This window comes from Gopherus evgoodei, chromosome 3, assembly GCF_007399415.2.
Source record: "Gopherus evgoodei ecotype Sinaloan lineage chromosome 3, rGopEvg1_v1.p, whole genome shotgun sequence".
Lineage (NCBI taxonomy): Eukaryota > Metazoa > Chordata > Testudines > Testudinidae > Gopherus > Gopherus evgoodei.
In genome coordinates, this window is record NC_044324.1 from 134666459 (window position 1) to 134692646 (window position 26188).

The 26188-nt window shown below is 42.5% G+C and overlaps 1 protein-coding gene across 10 annotated transcripts in view; it reads left to right on the forward strand.

Moving 5' to 3' along the window:
• QKI (QKI, KH domain containing RNA binding) overlaps positions 1-26188 on the forward strand; it is a 340409-nt gene that overhangs the window by 140306 nt on the left and 173915 nt on the right. For all 10 annotated transcript variants that reach the window (XR_003999652.1, XR_003999651.1, XM_030556709.1 and 7 more), the window contains one exon: positions 16146-16262. Coding sequence is in view for 8 of the 10 variants with exons in the window: in XM_030556709.1 (XP_030412569.1) it covers positions 16146-16262 (117 nt within the window). In the remaining 2 variants the exon portion in view is untranslated. The remainder of the gene's footprint in view (positions 1-16145; positions 16263-26188) is intronic.

The following is a 26188-nucleotide window of genomic DNA, read 5'->3' on the forward strand; positions in this document are numbered from 1 at the left end:
GAAAGTTTCATATGACAGCCATTTCTGCTTGTTTTACCTCAGTTGATGGTAGATCTGTGTGCACAGAATTGCTAAAAAGTTTTTGAAGGGTTTATCTAATGTGTGTTTTCCTTTGAGAGATCCTGTCTCTCCTTGGGATCTCAGTTTGGTTCTGGCCATGCTGATGAAGTCACTGTAGTAGAAAGAGTGCCCTAGGCCTCTTACCAGGCCTCATGTTTCAGGCTCTCTCTAATACAGTCACATTTTCAGCCCATGGCTGAGTATTATATTGTTTATCTATTAAAACAGCTTTATTTTGGCCATAACTTCTGTCAGAAGGGAAAGTGAGTTAAAAGCTCTTACGGCTGATCCACCTTTCACAACTTTCTATATAAAATGGTTTTGTTGTTTTTACATGATCCCAGTTTTTGCCTAAGGTAGTCTCTGATTTTCATATTCATGTCAGTTAATTTGCCAGTTTTTTCCCCTAACCCACATTCTGATGAGGGGAAATACATACTTTGGATGCAAGAAGGCCCTTTGCTTATTATTTGAATGGGACTAAAACTTTTTCAAAAAGCATTAATATTGTGTCTTATGCTAAAAATCGCATGAGATATAAGTTTTCTTCCCAGACTATTTCTACATGGATTAAGTAATGTATTGTTGAATATTGTTCCTTGGCACTTACTCCTGTACCTGATACAATGCAACCACATTCTGCTAGAGTTATAGCAACTATCTCTTTACTTGCTTTAGACAGATCCTTGTTGTTTAAATGGCAACCTAGAGTTCTGTTCACGCTTCAACTAAGCATTATGTCCTGGACTTGGCATCTGGAGCCAATGTTGGATTTGGTAGAGCAGTGCGCTCTAGTTAGGTAGGACTCTGCCTCCAGGTTAATTTGAGCACTCCTTATCAGTCTGTCCTGTAAGTGGAAATATGCAGAGGCAGGGCAAGATTCAAGATTTAATCTAGAATTCCCCTCTATTGGCTGCAACACTTACTGAGTTAGGAAATGTCATCTATTGTGTTTAGGAATTCCAAGAATGTTTAGTAGCAGCAACATAAGAACTCCATTATATGTCACTCAGATTGACATCCCCAGTGGTCATGCAGCTACTTTTCTTACATGTGATAGGTGCATAAGGAGGCAGTCATCCTGGTCCTTAGTGTAATTTGATGGTCTGTAACAGACACCAGCTAAGGGTATGTCTACATCTACAATTTTGCAGCGCTGGTTGTTACAGCTGTATTAGTACAGCTGTATAGGGCCAGCGCTGCAGAGTGGCCACACTTACAGCAACAATAGATGTGGCCACACTGCAGCGCTGTTGGGCGGCTTCAAGGGGGGTTCGGGGAACGCGAGAGCAAACCGCGGGGAAGCAGGTCTCCTTCCCCGGTTTGCTCTCGCGTTCCCCGAACCCCCGTGCAAGCAGGTCTCCTTCCCTGCGGTTTGCTCTTGCGTTCCCCGAACCCCCGTGCAAGCAGGTCTCCTTCCCCGCGATTTGCAGGGGGGTTCGGGGAACGCGAGAGCAAACCGTGGGGAAGGAGACCTGCTTGCTCGGGGGTTCGGGGAACGCGAGAGCACACCGCGGGGAAGGAGACCTACCTGCACGGGGGTTCGGGGAACACTGGAGCAAACCGGGGAAGGAGACCTGCGTCCCCGCGGTTTGCTCTCGCGTTCCCCGAACCCCCCTGCAAACCGCGGGGAAGAAGACCCGCTTGGGGGGGAATTCGGAGAACACCGGAGCAAACCGTGGGGAAGGAGACCTGCTTGATTACCAGAGAGGCTTCCTCAGGTATGCTGGGATACTTGCTTATTCCACGGAGGTCAAGAAAAACACTGGTAAGTGTCTACACTTGATTACCAGCGCTGGATCCTCTATACCCGAGACAAAACGGGAGTACGGCCAGCGCTGCAAACAGGGAGTTGCAGCGCTGGTGATGCCCTGCAGATGTGTACACCTCCTAAGTTGCAGCGCTGTAACCCCCTCACCAGCGCTGCAACTTTGTGATGTAGACAAGCCCTAAGACTCCATCTTATGCTTTATTTGTTAGCTCATTGATCATAAGCATTCAAGATAATTTTCTTCTGAGTTGTCAGTGACTCAGAAACGTTTAATGCCACTCTCTCTCTCTTTTTGTCTGCTTGATCCTTCCCAGATAGATTATAGCCATTGTTTTTAACATTCCAGTCATATGACTCATGATTTTTAAATCAAGATTGGATTTTTTCCTACAAGATATGTTCTAGGAATTGCTTTGTGAAAGTTTCATGGCCTGTGTTATACAGGAGGTTGGAGTAGTACCAAGTCGATTGACTTTATGCTCCAGGCTTCAGTAATACCAAGTAGATGGACTTTATGCTCATAAATGAGCAATTCCTCTTCCTCTTGTTTGTTACACCAATACTAGGAGCCTGAGTACAGATGTGATTGTTCTCGGGTACTCAGGACTGAGAGTCACCTTGTTGCCCTTGTCTCCAGCATGAGGGATTTTGCCTGGGTGTGGCTGAGGCCATGTCTACATCTAAAACTTTACAGCGCTGGTTGTTATAGCTGTATTAGTACAGCTGTATAGGGCCAGCGCTGCAGAGTGGCCACACCTACTGCTAGCAGCGCTGCAAGTGCTGTTAGATGTGGCCACACTGCAGCGCTGTTGGGAGTGATGCATTGTGGGCGGCTATCCCACAGGGCACCTCGTCCCAAAGCGGCGCTGGGGCTTGTGGGAAGGGGAAGGAAGTGTGACTGTCCTTCTGCTTCCTGTTCCTGTTCCTGTTCCAACGGCCAGCGTTGCTTTGGTACACATGCGGAGCACTGTGGCAGCATTGTGACTCTAAAGCGGTTTTTCTGCATTATCTTTCAAGAATGGATCCTCAGGTACTGAATACCTTACTAATGACTATTGCCAGCACATCTCGCCTTACTGTTGATCTAATCCTTAGGCTGCTAAATGTGCGTGTGACTGACATTGAGGAGTGGGACGATGGTACTGAATCGCATCAATATGCAGACAGTACAGTGCTAATGGCAATAACAGACATGCTCTGCTCCGTGGAGCGGCGCGTTTGGGCTCGGGAAACCAGCACTCAGTGGTGGGATCACATCGTCCTGCAGTCATGGGATGACGAGCAGTGGCTGCAGAACTTTCGTATGAGGAAAGCCACTTTCATGGCACTTTGTGATGATCTCGCCCCCAACCTGCGGCGCATGAACACGAGATTTAGAGATGCCCTTTCTGTGGAGAAGCGGGTGGCTATTGCAATCTGGAAGCTGGCAACTCCAGACTGTTTCCGATCGGTGGCGAACCAGTTCGGAGTGGGAAAGTCCACCGTTGGAATGGTGCTGATGCAAGTTTGCAGGGCCATTAATCGAACACTGACAAGAAAAACCGTGACTCTTGGGAACGTGCAGGAAATTTTAGATGGCTTTGCAGAAATGGGCTTCCCTAACTGTGGAGGGGCAGTAGATGGGACGCATATTCCTATTATCTCTCCACCCCACCTGGCATCGGAGTATATTAATCGCAAGGGGTACTTCTCTGTGGTTCTGCAAGCGCTTGTGGATCACCGAGGGCATTTCACTGACATTTACTCTGGATGGCCTGGAAAGGTGCACGATGCACGCATATTTAGGAACAGTGCCCTGTTCAGGAGGCTTAGGGCCGGGACCTTTTTCCCAGATCACAAGATAACAGTAGGGGAAGTGGAAATGCCCATTGTGATTCTGGGAGACCCCGCTTACCCATTAATGCCATGGCTCATGAAACCATACACGGGGAAGCTTGACAGGAGCAAGGAACGGTTCAACTACAGGTTGAGCCGCTGTAGAATGACTGTGGAGCGTGCTTTTGGCCGTTTGAAAGCCCGCTGGCGCAGTCTGTTCGGGAAGCTAGATTTGATGGAAAGCAGCATTACCGCTGTTATATGCGTGTGCTGCACCCTCCATAATATTTGTGAAGGGAAGGGTGAAAGGTTCAGTGAGGAATGGACCTCCGAGGTTAGACGTTTGGAGAATGAGTTTGCTCAGCCAGAGAGCAGGGCTAACAGGGAGGCCCAGGAAAGGGCTTCAAGGATTAGGGATGCTATAAGGGAGCAATTTGATGCTGAGAGCCAGCAGTAATGATTGGTGCATGTGTTGTGCTTTGCTTTACATTGCTGTGTATAATTAACCATTTCTATCACCAATAAAACATAGGGAAAGAAATACAAACGAAATCCTTTTATTTGTCATACAGTAAAAAACAGGAAAGGGGGTATGGGTAGTTCACCGTACATTCAGATGTTTTAATATTTCCTATTTTACTCAATTGTAACCGCCTGATGCAAGTCACCGTTGCTTTGCTGCAGAATGATTGGGGTGGAGTGCACTGGGTAAGAATTAAACATATCTTGGTTACTAGGTGACCTAATAGGTGTTGGGGGCAGCTGATGATAATAAGGAACTGGGTGCTGCATAAAGCTATTTTGAGGATACACAGGGGGACAAGTAACAGTGCTTTGGGAAGGCTGTGGGATATCACGGTTTATATTTGTCTGCATGGCTACAAGAGACTCAAAAGACTTGGTTTGGCGAGACAGTAGTCTCATCATCTGCCTGGCTATTCTTTTGGCAGACAATTCCTGTCTCCTGCTTTCAGTCAGCCTCCATTCCTGTAAACTCTGCCTCCATTCCTGTACACTTTTTCTCCACTCCTCAGTCTTCCTACTTTCCCTGTTGTAGTGGTTCAGAACGGTCTTGATCAGCTCCTCTTTTGATTTCCTAGGATTGCGCCTCAAATTCTGCAGTCTACGTGAGGCTGGTGACACAGCTGCATTACTCGAGTTGCCTAGAAAAAATAGAGACAGAGACATGTAAAACACAGGGCATCATTGTTTATTATCAACTTTTGAAGGACACTGTAAACTGTAGGTAGCATCCCTCTCACATACCTCACATAACACTGTAGACTTCAAGAAAGCTAAGACATGTCTAGCAGTGGGGTGAGTACTTTTGCTTAAAATTCTCCCATGTTAGTGGGATGTCTTGGTTCCTGCTTGGAAGGGGGGCCGGGTGAGTAAAAAGCACCCCGCAGGACTCGTTTCCCGCTTGGAAGGGGGGGTGGGGGATGGACAGAGCACACAGCAGAGCAGGTTTCACGTTTGGAAGGGGGGGTGGGGGACGGACAGAGCACACAGCAGGGCAGGTTTCCAGCTTGGAAGGGGGGATCGGCGAGGAAGAAGCACCCCGCTGGACACGTTTCCCGCTTGGAAGGGGGGGTGGGGGACGGACAGAGCACACAGCAGGGCAGGTGAGGAAGAAGCACTCCGTCTGGATGCCTACGTGCTGGGAAGGGCGGGGGAGGGGTTTGGTGGATTGGGGCAGAGGAAACAGAGCGCCTTGCGCTGGGGAGCCGTGCTTCTAGGTACCTGCCCTCAGTTATCCCTAAACTATCCACAGGCTTTCATAATGCCAGACATATCACTGCTGCGTGTTACCAAGGAAGAGCGGGAGGGTCTTCTACAGGAATGCGGATACCGCCCTGGCCCCTATGCAGCTCGCCTGTGTGCGGCCATGGTCCCCCCACCCCTCGCTGCACAGTGGATCGGACGAGTTAGCCTGAACGGGACAGGGACCACGGTGGCTCTACCTATAAACTTGTTAAAGCACATTGCACAAGATCTAGCTGCAACTTTTCAAGAGATTACTCAGGCAGATTACACAGATGTCATAGATCAAATCAATAGGCTATTCCACGTTTAGGCATGCATGCAGTCAGCCATAACGAGAATCCTGCTAGCACAAAGCATTGCAATCTACTTACCACGAGCACGATCCTCAGCTTCCTCATCAACGTCCGCTTCCAGCTGCTGGGACTGGCTAGTCTCCTCAGGGCTAGAGAAGAGCTCCTGGCTGCCTGTGTCCTGAGACTCCGGGGTGTCCCCCTCAACGCCAGTAGTATCACTGTATTCATCCTCTACACCATCCCCCACGTCTCCCTGCTCTGAACTCTCCATCGTGCTTCTAGGATTCACGGTGGGGTCACACCCAAGAATGGCATCCAGCTCCTTGTAAAACCTGCAGGTTGTGGGGGCTGCTCCTGAGCGTCGGTTTCCCTCACGGGCTTTGCAGTATGCACTCCTCAACTCCTTAATTTTTACTCTGCATTGCAAGGCGTCCCGTTCGTAGCCCCTTCTCATCATGGACTGCGATATCTGACCATAGGTATCGTAGTTTCTCCTTCTAGAGCGCAGCTGTGTTTGAACAGCCTCATCTCCCCACACACTAATTAGATCCTGCAGCTCTGCATTGGTCCATGCTGGGGATCGTTTGTTGCGTGGAGGCATGGTCGCTGAATGATTGATTGATTAATTGCTCTCCACGCCTGACTGAGCAAACAGGAAGGTGATTTTTGAAATTTCCCGGGGCATTTAAAGGAGGGGTCAGGTGAGCACAGGGCAGAGGAGTTTTCTTGATTACCAGAGAGGTATCCTCAGGTATGCTGGGATACCTGCTTATTCCACGGAGGTCAAGAAAAGCGCTGGTGAGTGTCTACATTGCATTACCAGCGCTGGATCACCAGCGCTGGATCCTCTACACCCGAGACAAAACGGGAGTACGGCCAGCGCTGCAAACAGGGAGTTGCAGCGCTGGTGATGCCCTGCAGATGTGGACACTCTCAAAGTTGCAGCGCTGTAACTCCCTCACCAGCGCTGCAACTTTCTGATGTAGACAAGCCCTGAGTGTCAACTCCCTAATACCACCAGCCTTTCAAGCACTTTCTGAGCTGTGCCAGCCCTGTCTTCGCTTTGCAGGTTAACAGTAGGTGCACCCTAAGTCCCTTTGAAATATTCCCTGGGTTGTGCTCAGAAATTACAGCTTCTCTGTCCCCCCCACAGGTACTGTGTACCCCAAATGCACAAAAGAATAAATGGCATTGTCAGAATTTTTCTAAAACAGGGGGTCTGCTTCTTTCCTGTTTGTTTTTTATTTAATTTTGAACTCTGTATCCATGGGTTTTAAGGCCAGGGATAGCCTATGAAGGAAATTAACCTGAAGGAAATAGAAATTAGGAGTCAGGTTCTTTTTCTTTTTCTTTTCTTGCGGGGAAGCAATTGTTTGTCAGCAAAAGTTTTCAGCGTGACCTTGGTAGTAGATTGGGAAGTTGGGCTGGTCATGTGCAATTGTCAGGACAGAATATTTCAGTATGTAGTAGACAGTTGTCTCTTATATTCTGTTTGTTGTACTGTACTTGGCTTTTAGGATAGGCTGCTTTGTGAGCTATTTTTAAGTAGTGTTTAAGATTTTAAAAGATACTAAAAATGTTTGGAAGCAGTCAGCTTAATAGAAGTATTATTCTACTGTATTATCTGAACATGTATTGTCTTAGATGGTTATACGTCAGGTAGCATAAAAGGGAAAGAAAGGGAAACTCCGCCTTATCTAGTCTCTTTACCCAGTAAATCAGTTACTATACTTCAGTCAAAGCAGCCAAATTTTATTCTAAGTTTCATTCTTGATGTCAGTCCCTTTTATGGAGTGGTCAGTCCTTACATTCCACTGATACATTTTCCACATTTGTGTGCACTGTTAGCATCTGTGTACATAACGGTGAAGTTAGAGTTCTGTGTGTGTACTGCACTGAGTTTCAACTCCATCACTACCTATCTTGTATGTAGGTATGATTTGAGACAGAGTCTGGGGGTATGGTTACACTTGAAATTTCAAAGCGCTGCCATGGCAGCGCTGCGAAGTGTGAGTGTGGTCGTAGCTCCAGCGCTGGGAGAGAGCTCTCCCAGCGCTGCACGTAAATCACATACAGGTGTAGCTTGCAGTGCTGGGAGCCACGCTCCCAGCACTGCAGCGCTGATTACACTGAGGCTTTACAACGCTGTATCCTGCAGCGCTCAGGGGGGTGTTTTTTCACACCCCTGAGTGTGAAAGTTGCAGCGCTGTCAAGTGCCAGTGTAGCCCAGGCCTCAGTGACATGGGAGTTGAAACGGTCTTCTTCTGATAGGTGGGCTGCTTGTTGCCAGCTCAGATCCATGCATTGTGGTGAAGGCTCTGTCTGTATTAAAATGTGCTGACAGTCAATGACTGAATATATGACAATGTGGTCTTGCCTCTTTCCTTTGGATACTCATTGATGCTGCAATATTTTTGTCTCTGTGTAATATTAATATATTGCATACACATTTGTTTTACTAGATGTTGACTTGTTATACTGTTGTTATATATAAACTGCATTATCACAATTAAATGAATCTGTTAGTATTTTTTTTAATCCTTTAATTGGGTTTTTATATTATCATCCACTCATTTGCACTGTCTTACAGATTTTTTTTCTGAATGGCAAATACCTTTGTTTCATGAGGAATTATAACTTCATGAGACATTTACTACTAACTCACCCCAATAAAGCTGCCTGGCTCAATGTCTCTTGCGCTCTCTCTTTTTTTTTTTCTCCTCCACCCCCAGGAGCAATCTTTTCTTTAGCCAAAATAACAAAACAAAAAAATTCTTCATTAAAATTAAAGATTCAGAAAATGAAGAAATGGTAGGTACCGGCAAAACAAGCTTTAGTAAACGGAATATATAAGACAAAAATGGCATTGAACTGTTTTCTTGAATTTAGTACCTTCCCCTGCTGCCTAATACTTGTTCATGGTTGGTGAAAGAAAACTATTTTTCCTGCTTTCTCTGCAACCAGTCACTTTATCAAATTAGAGTGAATGATTCTAAATTTAGAAAATGTTCTTTTTACTCCTATAGTAGAGGCTACTACACAAAAAAGCTGGCTTATCACTTCTATGAACATTTATCTGCCTGATCAACAATTTAAACCAATTCAATATCTTGACTTTACTGATGGCTTAGCAGTTAACATGTATTTTAATAGTTCTCATTCAGCTCTCAAATATTGTTAGGCAGGGCATGATTCTGGTATTTATTAACAGATGTCCTTGTCAAAGTGGCATCCACCTCATTTGTACTTACACATCTACTATAACAGGTGGAGAAAGTGAGCAAGAAAAAGACGGAGTAAGCGCCAGCTGCATCCATTTTTATTACTGTCTGATTTAACTTTATCCTCCAATATGTGCCCTTAAATTCCTTCCAGATTTAAACAGCATTAGTAGTAATACAGCTATCTGCTTGCAGTTTATCCAATGCAATACCAAAAGACTTTTGAATATCATCTAAAATTATCTTAAGAAATCTGTTTACTATTTTGACTGTGATGGTGCCTGTAGCAGGGTGGTCCCCTGCTCTTGCCTTGAAGGGCTTAAAGCAGCCTAGGAGGAGGGCTGTGGCTGAGGCAAGAAGCCTGGGCTGATTGGGGAAAGTAGGCTCAGCTGTGGCCATGCCCCAATCAGGCCCAGCTGGCCCCTATAAGAGGCTGGGAGCCAGAAGCCCAAGCAGTCTCTCTCTAGCTTCCCAGCAGCCAGGCCCATCTCTCTCAACAGCTAGAGAGAGACTGCTTGGGCTTCTGGCTCTCAGCCTCTTATAGGGGCCAGCTGGGCCTGATTGGGGCATGGCCACAGCTGAGCCTACTTTCCCCAGTCAGCCCAGGCATCTTGTCTCAGCCATAGCCCTCCTCCTGGCTGTTTTAAGCCCTTCAGGGCAAGAGCACGGGACCACCCTGCTACAGTGCCATTGATTTGTCAATATTTTCTTCAAAAACGGTCATCTGGACTGTCCAATTCTTAACTGTTCGAAACAATCTTTTGCCAAATTCCATTATACATCTTGGATGGAATGAGTTTTGCCTCACCTGTTCTCTTAAGGGGAGTTGATACGCATGTGAGAGTGAAAATGGATTTTTTGAGGAATTCCATAGAAATCTGAATTGAAAGACCCATGTTGAGTTAATTTTAAGAAATTTGTGTTGGTGAATTTTGCCTTTTTCTAGATCTTCCTAGCTAACAGATGGTTAGTTACCATCTCTGCAAAGCTAAAATATAGTTAAGCCGTTGGAAACATAGTAGGGTACATTTGAAGAAACTGTTTGATAATTAAGCAAAGTGTGATTAATGATTGTTTCTAAATTTTGTCTTCATAATGGCTGCTCTAGTCCATCACTTAGAGCAGTGATCCCCAACCTTTTCGTCTGGTGGGCATCAGACGAAGGACCACTGCAGCAGTGGAGCACCCACCAAAATGCCACCGAATTTCGGCAGCATTTCGGTGGCGACACCTCTCAATGACACCGCTTGCCATATACAAGCGGCGTTATCGAGAGGCATCCCTGCCGAAATTCGGGAATGACGCCTCTCAATGATGTCACTTGTTGGTGAAATTTGGCGGCATTTCTGCGAGTGCTCTCCCGGGGGCCAGGATGCGGGCGCATTAAGATGCCCCCGCGGGCACCGCGTTGGGGATCACTGAGTTAGTCTGAAACCATAGGCTCTCTGTTAAGATGGCTACTATTTCCGTAAAGACTTCTCATATGGATGTAAGTAGAGGTCTGCTTGGGCTTAATTTTAAAGCCTGGGTTAGTGTTGCTGCCTCCTGTTTGCGGGGTTGACAAAGCAGTGAAGTGCCCTGCTGCCACCACACCTGGATGTTGCGGAGTGAGGGGCGGGCACTGCTGTGATTCCTCAGCTCAGCAAAGGAAAGGCATACAGGGCATGCAGCTGCTCCTTTGCTAACCCATGGGCAGGAGAAGGAGAACCCACCTAAACTAAAGAGTGTCCAGTTATTTTCCCTTCCGACCTGACCCTACCCGTACCTGGCACGTGTAGTTGAGTGCCATCAGATTCCAGGGCTCTAGAAGTAAGGTCACTCTTGGTGAAGTTGGCTATCATCTGGCTGATCTGAGGGAAGACGGCTGCTTCCTATGGTCTATGGTAGACAATTGAACTGAAAAGTGAGGCAGGAAACAGTGAGGCAGGATGGAGAAGTTCCAGATTTGCCACCCCAAATGTTAAAGATCATGAGTCAGGCCACACAAGGGCTAGAAACTTCTTTTTTTAAATCTGAAAACTGAGATTGAGTGGAAACTAGGTCAGATTACAAAGGATGAGTATAAACAAATAACCTTAGTATGTAGGGACAGAATTAGAAAGTCTAAGGCACAAAAGAGATTAAATTAGCTGGAGACATAAAGGGTAACAAGAAAACATTCTATAAATACGTTAAACGCAAATGGAAGACCAGGGACAGGGTAAACCCGTTACTCAATGAGGAGGGGGAAACTAGAAGAGAAAATGTGGAAATGGCAGAAGTGCTAAGTGTTTTTGGTTTTCAACAAAAATGTTGTAGCAATTGGATATCTTAATGAATGCCAGTGAAAATGAGGTAGGATCGGAGACTAAAATAGGAAAAGAATTTAAAAAATAACAAGAAAGTTAGATGTATTTCATCAGGCCCTGATGACTTTAAGACATGTTAGAATACTGTAAAAAGTGGAATAAGGATAGCCCCGGGGAATTACAGACCAGTCATTTTAACTTCAGTACCTGGAAAGATAATGGAGCAAATAATTAAGCAATCAGTTTCCAGACACCTAAAAGATAAGTAACAGTCAACATGGGTTTGTCGAGAACAAATCATGTCAAATCAACCTAATATCCTCCTCTGACAGGAAAACAAGCTTTGTGGATGGGGTGGAGTGGGGGAAAATGTGACATATCTCAGCTTTAGTTAGGCTTTTGATGCTGTCTCACGTGACCTTTCATTAACAAACTAGAGATATATAGCCTAGCTGAAACTACTATAAGGTGGATGCACAATTGGTTAGAAAACCATTCCCAGAGTAGTCATCAGTGATTCACAGTCAAGGTGGAAGGTCATATCAAGTGGGATCCTGCAGGGATCAGTTCTCATCTGGGTCTGTTGAATATCTTCATCAGTGATTTAGATAATGGCATAGAGAATGCAATTTTAAAATTTGCGGATATCAAGCTGGGAGGGGTTGCAAGTAGGGTAACCAGACGTTCTGATTTTATAGGAACAGTCCCGATTTTTGGGTCTTTTTCTTATATAGGCTCCTAGTACCCCTCTCCCCCCCCCCGTCCTGATTTTTCACACTTGCTCTCTGGTCAGTCTAGTTGTAAGTGCTTTGAGGGATAGGATTAAAATTCAAAATGATCTGGAGAAATGGTCTGAAGTAAATAGGAAGAAATTCAATAAGGATAAATGGCAAGTATTCCCCTTAGGAAAGAACAGTCAGTTGCACACATACAGAACGGGAAATGACTGCCTAGGAAGAAGTATTGCAGAACAGGATCTGGGGGGTCGTAGTGGATCACAAGCTAACTGAGTGAACAGTGTGACACTGTTGCAAAAAATGCAAACATAATTCTGGGAGGTATTGGCAGGAGTGTTGTAAATAAGATACAAGAAGTAATTCTTCCCTTCTATTCTGTGTTGATTAGACCTCAGCTGCAGTATTGTGTCCAGTTCAGGAAAGATGTGGACAAATTGGAAAGTCCAGAGAAGAGCAACAGAAATGGTTAAAGGTCTAGAAAACATGACCTGTGAGGGAAGATTAAAAAAACTGGGTTAGTTTGGTCTGAAGAGAAGACTTGAGGGGAGACATAAATTTTCAAGTACATAAAAGGTTGTTACAAAGAGAAGGGAGAAAAATAGTTCTCCTTAACTTATGAGGCTAGTACACGAAACAATGGGCTTAAATTGCAGTGGGGTGGTTTAGGTTGGATATTAGGAAAAACGTCCTAACTGTCAGGGTATTTTAGCACTGGAATAAATTGAAATGGGATTTTGTGAAATATCTGTCATTGGAGGTTTTTAAGAGCTGTGATGGTCTAGATCAGGGATCAGCAACCTTTCAGACGTGGTGTGCCAAGTCTTCATTTATTCACTCTAATTAAGGGTTTCCGTGCCAGTAATACATTTTAACCTTTTTAGAAGGTCTCTCTCTCTGTCTATAAACAGTTGTATGTAAAGTAAACAAGTTTTAAAAAATGTTTAAGAAGCTTCATTTAAAATTAAATTAAAATGCAGATCTTATCAGTTTAGTGCAGTGTTTCTTAACCTCAGGTGCACGAACCCCCTGAAGCGGGGCCGATGCAAGGATATCTTGCACCCTAGACGAAACTTCCACCTTGCGCCCCCTTCCCCCCATGTACATCGGTTCATTCAGGGACAAATCCCAACGAGCCTTTGTAGACCCCAGGGGCCAGCTGTCCTCAGGGGCTGCTCCCCAGACCAGGTTCCCCCCTCCCAGCCCCTGAACTCCCCTGAGCAGACTCAGATCTCCCTTTGTGGGAAGTGCATGACAGGATTCAGAAGTGTGCTGAGTTGTAGGGGTAGACTAAAGAGTGTCTATCCTGAGTTTCTGGTGGGAGCCCTGTAACCCCACACTGGACTCAGTTAAATGGCTGTTGTGTGACAACAGGGTAAGAGAGGGGTAGCGTGGGCATATAGAGCCCCTGCCCAGTATGGAGTTAAAAAAGTAGAAGCTTGGTGTTTGAATCCATCCCTGACTGTCTTCATTCATCTGTGTGTCCTGATCAATGATAAATAACTTTCAGCATGCTGTTTATGAATTTAATATCTTTATATGTGGATTTACAGGTGACTGCAGAACCAGTGCACAGCTAAGATCTTTTTAAATCAGAAGATGTTGAAAACTAGACTTCAGCAATATTCGTCAGATCTGTGTAAACTTTAACGCACTTGTGTGTCTTGATATTTGTTAAAAGTAGCTGTGATTTGTACCTTGTGATAGTTGAACATCTGTTAAACCTGCTTGTATTTCCATTTTTCTATTCCTATTTCTGTTCCCACTGCTGTTCCTCTGCATGGAACACAGAGAAGGATTTCACTGCTGAACGTTAGTTTTCCACTTATTTAATATACCTGAATGATTTACAAGTAAAATTATCACTTACCAGTGACATTGACGGGCTGTCAGAATAATGTATACAATTAGGACATGTAGTTCAGGTTTATACTTCAGATTGGGCCAGCTGGTTGCTTCTCTTCCTATGTGTTAAAAATATCCTTCAGTGTGTTCCCAAATGCCCAGGATACAATGAAGAAAAAAGTATTGCAGTGAAATTAAAAAAGAAAGTAATACCTGGCAACAGATTGAACCTGTTAAAGGAACAGGTTTTACTGTATATTCGTTTAATAATCAGATCTATCTGAACTCCTTTCACATGCTTTATAGAAGGAGGAAAATTATCAAAAGCATCAGTACCAGATAAAAAATTATTTTAAGATTAAATAAAATTTGTAAAGCTTACAAGTTGTAAAAACTAAATAAATTCCTGATAATGTGTATTATTAGAAAACTGCTGTATTCAACAGTATACAAAACAGTATGTGGTAACATTTTCCCCATAGTAAAGTCACTCTAAAACAGCTTGACATTTAGGCAAGACAGTGTTTGTTTTTGTATTAAATGGAGTAATTATGGTCAGTGTCTTAACCAGTGGAAAATAAAACAAAAAATGAATTAATGTTTGTGCCTCCCACATGCTGTGAATTTAATATAATGTTCATTTACACCTGTAGGTATTCTATCAACTCAGTGTTATTTCCCCTTGTTACAAATATTTTAATGCATACTACTTTGCACACAGAATCTTGTTAATCAGATGATCTGAAAGCACTTTATTAATATTAATTAAGCATCACAGCATACCTGTTAGGTAGGTAAATAGTCTATTCATTCTAGGGAGAGCCAGTGGCAGGACTGATTTGGATTGTTTGGGTTCCCATACTATGCATTTCTTTATCTTGATGTTTAAATTGCTTTTAAATTTAACATTTAAATTTAACAGTTCATTAGTCTGTTTGTTTATCAGCCGACCCCCCAAGATGTTTAGGTAAAAATAGCAAAAATTGTATGATCCTTTCATAAGCCGACCCTATATTTCCAGAGTTGGTAAACTTTGGCTCCTGACCGTCAGAGTAAGTTGCTGGTGGGTCGGGATGTTTTGTTTACCTGGAGTGTCTGCGGGAATGGAGCCCTTCAGCTCCATGTGGCTGAGAACGGTGAACCGCGGCCACAGGGAACTGAGGGGCTCCATGCCTGCAGAGGATCCAGGTAAACAAAATGACAATGTATTAAATATTCAATTCAATGATTCCATAGAGTTTAAAATCATCAAATATTGGTGTAGACCCATTTATAAGCCGAATCCCACTTTTTAATGTCACTTTTATACGAAAAATATTAGGCTTATGAATGAGTATATTTGACTCTGAATTTCTGTTGTTTTACAGCTTGTTTTAGAGATAATTTCAGCATTCCTGTAATGTTTATTACCCTAAAATCCTGCTTTGTGTTCTCAACCTAACTCCCTCTTACTTAATTTTTGGTCTGAGAAATAAACACTTAAATGTTTTCATACATATTCCCAGCCTTGTTCCTATATATTATATGGATATAAATTCCACAATGTATTGAATATGTAGTTAATTGGAATTTCAGTGTTCAGAGTGGAACTAATTTTAAGAAACTACAGTGTGGATATATCAGGAACAGATCAGTGCTGAGTACAATTAATCTAATAAACAGTAATATAAAGAATATCATCCCTTGTTGATGGCAGTCAGTTTCTTAGTGAACGCTTAACACAAACAGTAAACAGAGTAAAAACTGTGGTGTGTAAAATCTTCCTCCTTATGACTGAAACTTGCAGCACACCAAAAATTCTGTTGGCCATTTTCTGTGTAGAGCTAGTGTTGGACCAATAGAAGAGAAATCTTTGTTTCTTAGTCCCTGGTCATGCAAAAGAGGATAAACCCAGCATTCTGCTGAAAGTTTTCTCTATTTAAAAACTGAAATTTACTCTTTTTTTTTTTTTTTTTTTTTTTTGCAACTGTGTATATTTTCAGCATTTTATGTTGCTTAAATTTTTGTTCTCTCAGATGTTTTTGTATTCAGTAAATGTGTAAGAATTTTGGAAGGAGGTGTTTCAGGAAGGGATTACTGTAAATTTTAATTTGGTAAATTGAAAGATGACTTTGGATGTAATAGTGAAATTACTTTCTTGCGTGAAGATCATGCAAATCTGATCTACTTAGTCCACAAATGTTAGCCTTCTTGTCTTTAGTTAAATCAAGGATTTAGTGTATGCTCTTATGCAACATATGATGACATCTTAGAGCTGTAAATACATCTTGATAGATTTTTGAATAATTTTGTGATCGCTGTATTTAAAGAGAAGTAAAGATTTTTTTTTCCTCTCCTCTCCTTTATTCCAGTTCAATTTTGTGGGAAGAATCCTTGGTCCCAGAGGACTAACAGCTAAACAGCTCGAGGCAGAAACAGGATGCAAGATAATGGTCCGAGGAAAGGGCTCAATGAGGGACAAAAAGAAGGTAGGTTTTTGAAAAGCAGCAGTTTTCAGCATATGGATTTTACGTACAGTATATAAGGCATACATTTTCCTAATGCACAATAACTGTGAAGACCTTAAAAACTATTTCTCCTACTTAACATTTTTTGCCAAACTGTTACAATATATTTAGTGTTCTTCTTTGAGTAGCATCTCTATGAGTGCTCCACTTCATCTGGAGAAACACCTGCAAAAGTAAGAGATTTCACCATTGGTCTATCCAGCAGAAGTTCTCCCCATTTCTCTCTCCCCTCTCTACTGGTTTGGATTACCTGTTGAATTTTAAAAAGTTGGGTCTTTCTGCGAGTGCCATCACAGTTTGATTGCAGTTACAGCTTTTCATTCCCCCAGAGAGGGATTCTCAGTGTTTGCCCACCCCACAACAGATAGATTCATCAAGGAGTTGATTAACCCTTTTTCTGTAGCTTAGAGAGCCCACACTTGCATAGATTTTGAACTTGTTCCTTAATTGCCTAATGAAACCTTCCTTTGAACCATTGGCTAAACGTGCATTGCTACACCTGTCTTTGAAGGCAGCTTTCTTGGTAGCTATCACTTCTTCCTGGAGAGTTGGAGAATTAGGGGCGCTAAATGGCAGATCCTTCCTTGGCAGTTTTCTTCAAGGAAAGAGTATCTTTACGGCCACATCTGCCTAAAGTGTCTTCTGAGTTCCACATTAACCAGGTTAGCCACGTTCCATTTTTTTTCCTGAAGCCAGACCAGACCACGGAGGAGGTTGCCTTCCATAGCTTGGACATTAGAAGTGCATTAGTTTGGTTCCATCCACACAGAATGCTATCTAGAAAGTCTCCTAAACTGTTTGTCTTGTTTGTGAACAGATCCAAGAGACCCCCAGTTTCCACGCAGACTTTCAAAGTATGTGTCCAGATGTATTCTTTCTTTCTTTCTGTCTTTCTGTCTTTCTTTCTGTCTTTCTTTCTGTCTTTCTTTCTGTCTTTCTTTCTGTCTGTCTTTCTGTCTTTCTGTCTTTCTTTCTTTCTTATTAGACTGGTCACATTCAACCCCTTCTAAAACAGGTCACATTCAGCCCCCTCCTTATTACAAGATCCCCATCCAAGTCCATGCACTGTTGAAAAATGTATCAGTTGCAGAAATTTGCAAGGCTGCAACTTGGGCATGAATTCATGCTTTTTCCAAACTCTATTCCCTGGTATGTGCTTCCAGATCAGATGCTGCTGTTGGCAAGACAGTCCAGTTGGTATTAAATTCGGCTCCAAAGGTCACTTCCTGCTGCCATGAGTACTGTTTTGGGAGTCACTTGAAGTGGAGCACCCACTTCAGGACACTTCCCGAAGAAGGAGAGGCTACCTACTTTGTACAGTAACTGGAGTTCTTTGAGACCTGTTTCTCGGTGGGTGCTCCACTACTTCCCCTTCGAGTCTCATCTTGAGAGACTTGGCAGAGAAGGAACTGGGAGCAGTTCTTATCCTTGATATAGGGCATGAGGAGGTCTGGAGCTTGTGCATGGGCCAAATGGGCACTGGAACTGAAAATCTCAGATCAAATGCACTTAGGGTACATGTGCACCTGAAATGCACATAGGGCACACATAGGGGCACACATCTCGAAGAAGTCCAGTTACTGTGGAAGGTAAGTAACCTCTCCTTTTTGCAGAATTGGACCAATACTTCAAAGCACAGTATAATCTTTTAATAAATTCTTAAATTTGTGTGCACTGTAATTGCACGTATCAGTTTTCAGTTAACCAATTAAAATATTATTCTCCACTAACTAATCAATTTCTATTACTAATTTGTGATGTACAGCAAAATTAAACATGAAAACAGAGCCCAAAAATGTGTTCAACTGTATCTAGGGAAGGGCCATATACCAGAGAAGTGTTTTTAATTAAAAAAAAAAAATCTGTTTCCATAATTGTCTAAAAACTTCATGGTCCACTGAAAGTATTTCAGAACTTAGAAATATCTGATTTTGCAAGTACCATAGATAGTATGTGTTGAAAAAAGACCATGGGTATTTGTGGTGATATATCCGGAATATTTTGATTGAATCAAGACACACCAAAAGTGTTCCTTCACATATACCAGTTCTTGACTAAGGGGGAGATGACAACTAAACTTCCTGCCACAGAGTGCTAGGCCCCACTTCTCCTCCAGCCATATGAGCTCAGAAGGGAGAACTTTCTGGCAGGAGCTGTCCAGTGGGCAGATGCTCATGATGGCAGGAGCAGTTATAAAAGCAGTATCTGCAGGCACCCTCAGATGCTGATATCATCAAACTATGCTTGGTACAATGTTTACTCTGGTCACTTTTTCCTCTCTGCTATTTGGCAAGCAGTTTGCCTTAACCCTCTTCTTCCACCCTCCCCTGTCTCTTTATTTCAGTCTTAGTACACCATGATCCTCTGCTCTTTCCTATAAAATATTCCTGAATGTTCCTTCTTCTTTGTTTTTCCTTCCATCTAATACCTTCCCTCCTCACCCACTCTGCCTCATAATACATTTAGTGTGTGTGTGTGTGTGTGTAAACAGAATTACAAGCATAAGTAAAATAACTAAAAGCCACCCAATAATTTATTTTAAACCTCCTGAATCTCACCACATTTTCAGACCATCACTTCGTTCACTTGCTTTTATGTTATAACATCCCTTTCTCTCACCCCATAACTGCCTTGTTTAGTTTGATGGAAAGCTCTTGGGCAGGGACAATGACTTACCTTGCCTTTGTTTTTCTTGAGGTCTCTAACTGATGCTTGAATAAAATAAGATGATTTTTTTAAAAATAGTTAAAACTTACATCCTGAATTCCTCCTGCATACTTGATAGCATGGACATTTAACATATAAACCAGTCCTTAACTAAATTTTCCTTTTTTTTCATATTAATGCATTGCTTGTATGGAGTTTTAAAATATAACTTGCCAAATGTAACACTGTAGATTTGACAGTTGTTTGTAAAGCCTTTTGAAATCATGGTTTTCCTCTAGATGGGCATATAATGTGTGGGTGTTGAAGCAAAGAACGTATGTTAAAACAAATCATATGGTTGACCATATGCAAACAATCTTAGATGACTCCATAATGTTAAATATTTAATATTAAGGTTATTAATCTTTTGAAGTACGCTACTGTAAACTTTTACATATTTTAAAAAACTGTATATATATTGTAGCAGAAGCTTACTAATAAAAATAACCTTTTGAAAGTTATGTTAATTCTAATAAAAACTTATTTTTAGTAAGAAGAACATATAACTATTGTACATGCCTGACTCAGAGCCAGCAACCACCTCACCAGAGCCTTTTAGGATTTTCAAACCTCATTCAGGTTTAATCTAGTAGATCATCATTCTGGCTGTTATTCACAAAAGCTTTATTGTAGCGGCTAGTTGACCAACACGCAGTTTGACTTCTACCCTTTTTCAGATCAGATTCTGCAGAGTGGGTCAAATTTGAAGACACAATATGGTTAACATTGAAAGGATGAACTGTCAAACTTCTCTCTCTCAAAAGTGAAATATTGGTCTGTTTAGAAAGTTGGATGCTGTTTAAATTCATTTGGTCTTTGTTTGTTTTGCCTAATTGTAGATGTATACCTTGGTTTCCAAAAGACAGATGATAAAGTGTTTGCCAAGGTATAATTCTTAAACTCTAGTAATAAAATGAGTATTGTGTAAACAGACATAAAGGGACAGGGGAAGAATTTTGGGAGAGAGCTCACTTGCAGTTAGCTTGAATAGTTGTCTGAATGAAGGTTTATTAATTCTTAATCTTCCATATTATGAGTACCCTGGTTGACAAGTTTTCAGACACTTATCATACATCCCTAAACTTATTAGTTGTCATACAAAATGAGAGATACTAACCAGCAAGATCCAGGGGCACTATCTAATTAATAACTCACCTGCCTGTCAGGAAGGAGAAGGATGCTGACATTCTTGCTTGTGGGCTTCTCTGAATCCTGGTCTTCACTTAAGTTTTGCCAACCTAGCTATGTTGATTAGGAGTGTGGAAAAAATAGTCCCCAGCCAACACAGCTTATGCCAGCAAAAGCCTTAGTGTAGACAGTGTTATATCAGCAAAAAAAATCATTTCCCAGTATAGGCTGCGTCTACCTTGGGCAGGTTTGCCAGTATAGCTCTAATTTACAGCTATAGCGGCAAATCTTTTCTAGTGTAAACAAGGCATTATTCTTTTATCTGCTTCTAGCTCAGTAGTTCTTAAACTGTGGGTTGGGACCCCAAAGTGGGTTGCAGCCCCATTTTAATGGGGTCACCAAGGGACTTGCTGGGGCCCAGGGTCAAAGCATGAGATCCACTGCCTGGACTGAAACCAGAGGGCTTCAGCTCTGGATGACAGGGCTCAGGTTACAGACCCTCTGCCTGGGGCTGAAGCCCTTGGACTTTGGCTTTCTCCCACCTCCACCCTGGGCAGTGGTGCTCAGGCTTCAGTCCCGCGTCTTGGGGTTGTGTTGGCAGAAGGGGGTCACTGTGCAGTGGAGTTTGAGAACCCCCACTTTAGCTAGTCAGGTGACTGCTGAAAGCATCCTTTCTACCTCTTATGGCAGTGGAAATGAAAAGCAGCATTCTCATTTCTCCTTCTGTCATTGCCACACTGGAGTTTTTCCAGTATTTGGAGTAATTGGGTCCAGTGCTCTGCCATTCTTTTGGTTCACAGGAGGGTGCCTCATTTATTCTGCCTCTTCTCGACCTCCTTGCTGCTTGTGGTGTGGTCTGTTACTCTAACCCTCCCTCAGCATCCACTTCTTGAGCTGTTGTTTCTCTTCTCTGCAGCTGTTCAGCTTTACTAGACTACACAGCAGAGTTAAATGGACATTCTTGTCATTTATTGCTGCCCACGTGATTCTGAGCAGCTGCAGTGAAGCTTCCTTTCTTCAAGTGATTTGTCCATATGTATTCCACTTTTGGGTGCGCATGCATGGGCCACCCATGAATTCTGAGCATCTTCATAGCTCATATTGATGCCAGAAAAGGGAAAGTGGGCCCAAACATCCTGAGGTTCTTCTTACTGCCCATGGCTGCAAGACGAAATGCTGCCAGTGTCCAAACCTCAAGGCAGTTCTTTGTGCCCCCCCATATACTATAGGTGGTTTTAAGATTAGTTAAGTCTACGAGTGTATATATAGTGTAGTTTTCCTATTGGAATTTATAGGTATAATGTTTCTGGTTTTTGTCACTCAGGGTGAAAAATATTTTCCCCCGGTACTGGGACTTAGTCATGATTGAAGCTTTAGGAACTGCCCCTCCTGTGAAATGACTTAATGATGGTTGCATCAGATGCTTCTTTTGCCTCAGGAAGGGGCACGTTCCTGGCAGATATTGCATCTGTATGTCTTTTTCAGGATGGACCCAAGAGTCAGTAGAGGCTAACCTCAGGTTTTTTTTAGACTGCCCTATTGACCTACTTCAGACCCAGGTAAGCAGGACTCATCAAACTAGCTTGATCTGAGTTCAGAAGTGCTCTGGGAAGTGCCAAATCAGCTGCCAGCTCTTGAGCACCATCCTCCAAATGGCCCTAGTTGTGTACTTTGGTAGGACTGCTAAATCTTCAAGTCAAACTTCAGGCAAGAGTAGAAAGGTGCATTGCTTCTCTGGAAAACAGGCAGATTTCCCTTGGCAGACCAGAGCAAGAAGAGGTTGATATCACCTTATCTTTTCCAGCCTAAGAGGACATTAGGGCCCAGATCAGCTACTGATGGAGACCTGAAGGAGCATAGTACCAGACTGTTGGCACTGTCTCGCAAGATGAGTAACTACCTTTGGTATTGAGTCTGCATACCAACAACTTGCTCGGTACCATTCACTTTGGCAACATCAACTTCACTTCAATGCCCAATCTGTTTTTTACAGCACCGTCTTTTTTTTCAGTATCGAGCTCATTTGTGGTACCAGGAGATCTCTGTTTACTGAGTCATCATCTCCATTGCTGTCTTGGGTGCTGACTGTGTCAACTATGGTGTCAGCTACCACCATTACAGCAGTACTGAATACCTCTTTAGCACCACATAGGGCACAATCTCAGATTTCCTGAGACCTCGATTAGGCTAGCCTCAGATCTGGATGAAGGCTGTTCCTTTTTCTGATTCAGAGCCAAGTAGGGAGGTATCCTGTTCGTATTACCCTTATGACTCAGGAAATCAAGGGCCTCCTATATTCATCAAATGTTTAGAGGTTACAAGGATAGGTACTCTTAGTATCCTCCAGCTTGGCCTGTAATCCCCCCTTTTCCATGTAATATGCATTCATGGCCCTACTGGAACTTCTAGGTCTTAAAATATGTGAGACAGCCTCTGTCTACACCCCCGCTCCCCTTCTAGAACTAGAATCACCTTTTCTGCATTTCTTCTCAAGGGGCTCAGTTTGCACTCCTACATACTGAATAGTAAAAAGAGGTACTAGAGGAAGAGCATCCTCCATGTAAAAGATCACCATCTACCAACATTCATCTCATTATTCCTGGATAAGGCAGTGATGTCCAATTCACACTCAACAATTATAAGACAATTGAAGACCTTCCCTTCAAAGGCCTTTTTAGCACTCAAGTGGATGACTCCTTGCATATGTTAAGACTCCTGGGCCGCTCTTTGGTCACCAGGTGCATACATACCAGTTCCTAGAAAGAAAGCCATGATTCTGCACCAGGCAAAGGTCATTGCCTAATGCTTTTTTTCATCAAAGATCCTCAGAACTTTCAAGAAAAGACAGCATTTCTAGAAAAGGAGACCACTTGCCTCTCATGTTGCAACTGTCTTAAAGAAATCATTTTGATGGGTTAGTCAGAAGCCGAGTTACAGAAACCTGCAGGATCTATATTTATTCTCCCAACCTTCCAATTCTGAGGGGTATGAGAACATCAGACAGGATTTGGCAGTAGTGATCTAATTGGCACGAGCATGGTCAAGGCAGATTTGATATCCAGATCTAATGACCTTGTCAGTATGCCCTCTAAAACCTTTTCCTCTCTTCTATTGAAATTAATTTCCCAGATAGGAAAAAAGGTGCATCTGAATCTGACCATCTTACATTGCACAGATTGAATGACTGATGTGGAAAGAGTCTGTTCTCTGGAGGTACAAAATATTCTTAGTTGAAAAGATTCCATCAGATTAATATATGCAGCCAAGTGGAGGAGATTTATTACTTGGTCTGATCGTCACTATTTATTTCCTGTTGACATGGAAGTCCTGAACTTGCTGATTTTAAAGAGCCTGGGATGGTATTAGTAATTGTGTGTTTGGCAGCTATATCAGCATACCACTCCCTGCTCCCCTTACAGGACTCTGCACAGTTTTCTCTCACCCTGCAGTAGCTAAGTTTCTTCTTTGAGTAGTGTCCCTAAGAGTGCTCCACTTTAGGTATGCTTGCATCCCTGTGTCTAGGATCAGAGATCTTCAGTAGCAGTGCCCGTTGGGCCGCACATGTGCTCCCCCCCAGTCTTTTATAGCACAATGAAAAATCTGTCATATCAACATCTATAGAACAGATGATTTACAGATAGATGATTTACAATATGTAGAAAAAATTGCAACTTCTAGAATCTAGAGGTATTGGAACAGTGTCCATAGAAGATTACCTACTTAGTTTCCCTACTATAGCGCTTCCTTGTAGGACACATGGTGCAGTGGGGTCTTGGTGACCCAGTTTTCACCAATGGCAGATGCTTCTAGAATGATCATTGCCTGTTAGATTCACTCCCTCTGGGGCACCTGGCATTGGCCACTGTTGGTAGAGAGAGACGGGGCTAGATGGACCTTTGGTTTGACCCAGTACGGCCGTTCTTATGTTAGAAGTGGGCTGTTCTATTCAACTTCCAACAGCTTCACTGCTTCTGTGGCTGCTGTTGCCTGCAAGGTGAATAGAAAGTCTGTTCTGATTTATTTGGAAAAACATTTTAGCTTGAGCTGTGTTGACCCTCTGTCCACAGGAGAAAAGTATCTTGTGTTCTGGACCTATTACACTTCTAATATGAAAAAGACCTTTCTCTTTGCAAAGGTAACTGTGCTTATGGCTTCTCTGCACTTTAAAACATTGCAACAGTGTAGCTGCACCACTCTAGTGCATCAATGGAGAAGGCTTCCATCGGGATAGGTACCCCCCTCCTCCCCAAGAGGAGAATTCTTTTGACTTAGTGCAGTCTACACCAGGGGTTAGGTCGGTTTAACTGTGTCACTTGGGTGTGGATTTTTCAACTTAGTTGGTCATGTAAAACACTTACAGTGTATAAATGCTGATTAGTGGAAGACGTACTCCAGGAAACTTAAAAGAAACCTGCAAAGACTTTAAAGTAATATTTAGAAATTACCTCTTGATTCACCCTAATGAAATAAGTTGCTTGTGTAGGGAGCTTTGTAAGCAGTCTGTGCAGAATAATTCTCTTTACCCTACACACGTTTTTTCTTCCCAAAGTAGTTTACTTTGCCTGTCACTTCCAGTCAGTAATTCTTTACTGATCAAGTGGTGAATGAGAGAGATCACAGGTACAGCATAATAGGTACAGGTAACTTGTTTACATTTGAGAATAGTAGTATTTTTATAAGAGAGGCTATCTCCTGCTTTTGTACAGATCTTATAGTAGGTTCAGTGTTGCAGTATGTTTTAAATAAACTTTTTTTAAAACTTAGAAAATGAATGGCATTGTTAAAATAAATGATTGTATAAAAAGTCTATTTCATGATCTATTAAGGAACTTTTTTACTTTCTAGTACAGAATGACTTTAATTTCCTTTGAAAGGTAGAGTGATGCTAATGGCTGAGGGCGATGAGAATCACTCTAGAGCAATATTAATCTTTCAGGAAAAATACAGCTGATATGAATCTGATGTAATGTCCCCTTAAATAGTTTTCTCTTACATGTTTGAACCTTCTATTTAATGTTTATACAGAATTGTGTTCAACTGAATACTAAGCTGCAACTCACCGGATGGGGATTGTCATTTAAAAAAAACGTAGCCTTTGTGGTTCAAATAGCAGCCTAATCCTCTGATCGAATTCCATCCTTGATATTAAACCTTAATCATGTATTGTTTTTTATTAAACTTGGATTAAGAAGAGAATTACAAGATTTGTTGTATAGGTAGTTAACTGTTAGGCTATTTGAATTCAAAATCTCTGATGTGGGAAGAGGATTACTGAGCTTGTGACAGTGTGCGGGGGGGAGGATTTTGAAAAGATACAGGAGGATGTAGACTACATGGAGGAGTTTTATGAAAATATATAACTTTTTAGTAAGAATTCAGTTTTTGTATTTCATTAATATTTTAGTTGAGCACTTTAAACTTTCTTCTGATTTGTCCAGAGCAAAACCCCCTTCAATACCAGAAGGTGAGAGAATTCAGATGGTTTTGAAATGGACAAAATATTAGCATAAAATACAATGAAAGTATATCAGTGAAACTCTTGAGTCTTGACATGTATGAATAAGCATAATGAGCTTGGTTTAATTCCATAAATGACACAATAAATTAATGGTAAAATTATGTTCTTGCTAAGATAAACTGAACAGATATTACCAGATTCATGGTGGTAGGCATATACATACTACATCCAGAGTTATCTGAGGGCTTGGCTACACTTGAGAGTTACAGTGCTGGTGGTGGCTTTACAGCACTGTAACTTACTCCCCGTCCACACTGGCAAGGCACATACAGCGCTGTATCTCCCTGGCCACAGTGCTGGTTGTACTCCACATTAACGAGAGGAATAAAGAGAACAGCGCTGGTGCTGCAGCGCTGTAGTGCCAATGTAAACAGTGATTAATCTTACTACGCTGTAACTGACCTCCGGATTTTTCCCATAATGCTTTTAACTAAAGAACTCTCTCTTTGTTTTGTTGTGAACTCCTGGGATCCCCTTATCTAAAAAACAAACACAGCAGTTGTTTGCTCCTGCAGAGGCAGGCAGGGAATGTCCA